We start from the raw sequence: 5,016 nt of genomic DNA on the forward strand, positions 1-5,016 counted from the left end.
GAAAAGAGGAAAGTAAGGCAAAATTTAAAAAAATTAGAACCTTGTCACCACACTTGTCTCTTCTCACTAATCCTTAGATTCTATATATGATTCTCGCTTTTTCCCCTCCTTTTACTTTATTTTTTTCTCCTTAAAATAAGTTTGAATTTAATATTTATCTCAGAACGACTCAAACTAGCATTTGAGGACAAGGGGGGACACTCTCTCTTTTCGACACCCAGTGCCACTGTCCTGTGTAGGTTCAAACACCTCAGATTCAACATTTGCTATAGTTCTAAATACTCATGCATGTCATAGGTCACAGGAGAGTTGGATTCACCACCCTGCCCAGAAATAGCAGCATTCTAAAGGTTTCTCCACAGATCATGAAATGAAATGGTCGGTCCACTTTGATGATGGGAGGCATGGAATAAGCAGTGATTTCTGACAGGTTTCCTGCCACTGCTTCAGTTCCTTACTAACCTCAATCATTGCTCTTTGTAAAACCTTGGTTATTTTAATATTTCTCGCAGTAACTGAGAGTTCACTCAGGTCAGCCCAGGGTGAGAAGATTCTGCTGATTCCCATCTCCTTCAGCAGTTCATGTACCTCATCCTTTTTTTAGAAGATAAAGACTCTTTTTTAATATATATATATATATATATATATATATATATATATATATTTGGTTGCACTGGCTCTTAGTTGTGGCAGGCGGGCTCCTTAGTTGCAGCTCACTGGCTCCTTAGTTGTGGTATGCAAACTCTTAGCTGCTGCAGGCGGGATCTAGTTCCCCGACCAGGGATCGAACCCGAGAACCTGCATTGGGAGCACGGAATCTTAATCACTGCGCCACCAGGGAAGTCCCTAAAGACTTTTTATGATCATAAATTCAATACAATTGTCAGGTATTATTAAGAATACTTAATAGTATCCACTGTTAAATTATTCTCTCACAAATGTCATATTTCACTATAGTTTGTTTGAATCATGATCTAGATAAAGACAACACATTGCAAATGGCAGATATATTTCTTACGGCTTTTTCAATATATAGACCACTCCCACTTCCTTTTTTCCCTTATAACTAATTTGTCAAAGAAATGGAATATTTTTCTCTTGCAAATTATTCCCCACCACCTGGATTGTGCTGATTGCCTTTCCATGCTGTGTTTTACATATTCCTCAGTCCCTGTAGATGCACCTCATACTTCTGATCTAATTTGAACTTTGGAAAGAAAACTTCTATTTTTCTGGTTTTCATGTTTTTGAGCTGTGTGTCCACCAGGTCTGTGGTCAGGTAGTCTTCAAGGGCAAGATGGTCACCCATCTTCTCCATGAGGACCACCAGCATGGTGGCATTTCCTCAATAAGGCAGTTTGAGGATGTGACAACGAAAATTCTTATCAACTGTGGAGGCAAACTTGCCTGCCCAGTACATGATGGGCACCTTGACTTGAGTTGTTTGTACTTGTCCAGGTGGAAAATGTTCACCTTGATGAGAACAGGGTCAAAAGGGGTCAGTCACTTCCCCCTTGGAGAAATTGAAGAAGGTCTCTTTGACATCAAAGTCCTCGTGGATGAAGGCAAAGCTCCCCTGGGCCAGGCCCAGCTCCCAGTTGTGGGAGAGGCTGTCTCTGAGCTGCTTCCTCAGAGACCATATGCCTCTGTTCTCTGCACTCACCTAGTTAATTCTGCGTTGGAATATCTAACATGGCTCTGTGGGTGAGTTTATAATTAAAATCCCTGGTGCTGTACATCCCCATAATCCTGGCCATAGTTTGTTTCTTAGTCCTCTCCTTCTCTTCTAGCTAGAATAAACTTCTAGAAGGCTAGAGGGAGTGAAGAAAGGCTTAGTGAGTCTACCCTAAAGAAAGACATAGTTTTTCCCCAATAAAAAAACTAATAGTTCTACTAGCTAATAGTTGTTAAAATAAAAACAAAACAAAACCATAAAGGTACTGTGATTAAATCAGTTGAAAATATTGGGTTTAATAAAAGTAAATATGATTTTTTAACTGCAATGCCTTTCAAACGTTTAAGATGCAAAGCATTTTATTAGTCAGGATAAATACCTAAAGCATTGTAATAGGAAAAAATACTGAAATCTCAGTGGCTTAACATTATAAGATATATTTCTGGCTCATGACATGGTCCAACAGTAGAGCTCTTGATTAGGTGGCTGCCTCCAAAAGGTAATTCATAAAGCCACTCACCATCCATCAATTTCATCATCCTGAATGAAGAGGTCCTCAGATCACCCCAGAATTATTCCATTCCAGACATTTGGAAGGAGCAAAGAGCAAGGAAGATGGTGCATGGGAGGTTTTATGGGCCAATCCAGAGAGTAGTACACATGACTTCTACCGAGAAAGCACATCCCATTGTCTGGAACCCAGCACATGGCCACACCTAACTGCAAATGAATGCTGGGAAATGTGATCTGGAGAACAAGGAGATGGATTTTCATGAACATGCAATAGTCTCTGCCATACACATGTTTTAACCCTTTAAGAGAGACCTATGGTGTAAAGCTTTTCTCAAACTTACTTATCTAAAGAACTCCCTCCCACTCATCACTCTAGCATCTATCCACTTAAGTATTCCATGGAACACACTTAGAGAAATACTTATGTTATGTTCCCTTGGACCCTCCTCTGAAAGAGCTGCTGTTGGGTTTCTTGCCTTCTAATGATGTTGTAGACACAGGAAAAGAAATGCAGTTACAGATGTCTGTAGATCCTGACTCTTTGAGGATCATATTTTCAAATCAAAAAATGGTTTGTTTTCTTAGCTATTTTATACTTTATTTTCTGTTTCAAAAGACCTTACTTGTGTTATCTTCCTATCTCTTAGAAGCAGAGTTTGACCCAACCAGCAACATTTCACCCCATGCAGCTATGCCCCAGGAGGATTATAACTCCATTTAAATAGAAACTGTGAAGCTTCCATTGGCTTAATTGCCTTCCTTATATTTAAAATTGATAACCGACAAGGACCTACTGTATAGTACGGGGAAATCTGGTCAATATTATATAATAACCTAAATGGGAAAAGAAGTTGAAAAAGAATAGATTCGTGTATATGTATAGCTGAATCACTTTGCTGTACATCTGAAACCAGCACAACATTGTTAATCAACTATACTCTAATATAAAATAAAAAGTTAAAAAAATTGCCTTCCCTTCTCTCCCCGTGACCTCCCATAATTCCCAGTGCCTTCCAGAATCTTCCAGGGCCTTCTACCTTTACAGCATTTCCTTTCCCATTACAGATGATTATTTCAAACTTTTTTTATCTCTTCAATTAACAACTCATCACCATGAAAACAGAAATGACTGATAAGCTTCATATATTATTATTCTCTGTAGTATTTATATTTTAGCATGGGACAAAATATGAAAGGAGGATAATAATCTTCTAATGGTGGAATTTCAGGTACCAGTAACAGACACTGGAAATATGTTTTGAGAAAGGCAGCATTGCTAGAGTTTTCAGAACATACAGGTTGGGTAACTACCTGCTAGGCTCATTTATGAAATTAGTCCTTGACCAAAGGTAGCCTGGTATTTCTTCCAGGGAAGACAGATCAACCCTTAATTTGACACTCATGACATTTCTCTGCACATATTGACTTTATTACAGGAAGTCAGAATTTTCTTCCTAGACAAGTTTATGAGATGTTACTTCCCATTACAACAATTACAAAAAATTTAACAAGTTTAATTTCCTTACCTGTTTTATTCCACTTTGGCCTCAAGCCTAATTTATCAAAAAGTAGGAATATGGAGTGTGTCAAATGCCAACAATATAATTTGTACCGCTGACTTACTTTGATAGTACTCGTAATGGTATAACCTCTTCTCCCATTTTATGTCTCTCTTTATGTTTTTTCTTATGCTTTCTTTTTGCTTTCAAGAGGGATCCATCTTTTATATCTCCAGTGTCTTTTTCCTCTTCAGTAGAGACTTCTAATTCTAAATTAAAAAATAAAGTCGTGAGTTAAGAAAAAAAGAACCTTATTTATCTAATCGTAAGCTTAAAGTTAGAAATACCTTTGTTTTCTTTACAAACTTCTGAAGCTTTTTTAATGTCTTTCTGAGCCACTTTTTTAAGTTTTGATTTGGGAGTTAGGTAATCTGCATCTTCAGAGCTACTTCTCTTTCTCTTCCCTGTTTTGCCTAAAGGTAAGCTGGATACTTCAGTTCTTTCTCGTTTTTTCTTCTTCTTTGTGGGTGGCTTTTGGGCTTCAGTAACCTCTACTTCAGAGCCCTCAGATGTGGTCCTCGATCTTTTTTTACAGACGCTTTCCTTGCTTGGGTCCATATTTGACTCTTTGGTCTGGATACTGTCTTCTTTCTTCATTCGGCCTTTCTTCTTCTTTTTCTTTTTCTTTTCTTCTGTAACAATTTTATCTTTTTATTATTTATTATTTTACTTCAACTACATCTACTTTAAAAATATTTAATAACTCACCAGCTACTCTAAGGGCAGGAATGGGCTTGTTTTTCACTGTCTTGGGAAATACACCAGGTTTTCTTGGTGCTTCCTCTGGTGGGTTATTAAGAAACTGAAATGAAATAAAATTTTGTTACTATTTAAAACAGTTGGTTATTTTCTTTTCCTTTGTTTTAGGTTCTGGACCTACCTCAATAGCTTTTGCTGCTTGTTCTTTTGTCTCAAATTCCACAAAGGCAAATCCCTTTGGATCTCCAGTAGACTTATAATGTGGTATACTTATATAAACAACATTGCCACATTTCCCAAATACTCTTTCAATCCAGCTGTGATTAACATTTTTGGGAAGTAATTCCTATGATAAATTAGAAGCAATATTAAATAAAATGTTAAATCTTAAAATAAAGTTTTACTTAACTGAAAAAAAAAAAAAAAAAAAAAAAAGTAGGAATATTCTTAGATTACTATCCTGAATAAAAATATGACCTCAGATTTGCTCTTCTCTTTCCAATGCATCTATTCTAGATATTCAGATATATTTGTACCTGAATATTTGGTATATAACAGGAAATAAATTAT

At 36.8% G+C, this 5,016-nt stretch overlaps 1 protein-coding gene and 1 pseudogene across 1 annotated transcript; both read right to left on the minus strand.

The window, feature by feature from the left end:
- Positions 1-298: 298 nt before the first annotated feature.
- LOC113633260 (protein Z-dependent protease inhibitor pseudogene) lies at positions 299-2,214 on the minus strand (annotated as a pseudogene).
- A 1,556-nt stretch (positions 2,215-3,770) lies between these two features.
- LOC113633271 (la-related protein 7-like) lies at positions 3,771-4,792 on the minus strand. Its single transcript, XM_027131357.1, has 4 exons — positions 4,628-4,792; positions 4,456-4,549; positions 4,035-4,376; positions 3,771-3,956 (listed from the first exon to the last, which is right to left on the minus strand). The coding sequence occupies exons 3-4, from the start codon at positions 4,342-4,344 to the stop codon at positions 3,808-3,810; spliced, it is 459 nt and encodes a 152-aa protein (XP_026987158.1). The 5' UTR covers positions 4,345-4,376; positions 4,456-4,549; positions 4,628-4,792; the 3' UTR covers positions 3,771-3,807.
- Between the last annotated feature and the right edge of the window lie 224 nt (positions 4,793-5,016).

This window comes from Aethalodelphis obliquidens, unplaced genomic scaffold, assembly GCF_003676395.1.
Source record: "Aethalodelphis obliquidens isolate GAN/ISIS:26980383/991018 unplaced genomic scaffold, ASM367639v1 scaffold39, whole genome shotgun sequence".
NCBI lineage: Eukaryota > Metazoa > Chordata > Mammalia > Artiodactyla > Delphinidae > Aethalodelphis > Aethalodelphis obliquidens.

Excerpts from the sequence above, each read along its gene's own strand:
- LOC113633271 (XM_027131357.1), bottom strand. The coding sequence starts at position 4,344 with ATGAAGAAAGAAGACAGTATCCAGACCAAAGAGTCAAATATGGACCCA. Across the intron at positions 3,957-4,034 it reads AGTTTGTAAAGAAAACAAAG|AATTAGAAGTCTCTACTGAA; the intron begins GTATTTCTAACT and ends TTTTTAATTTAG.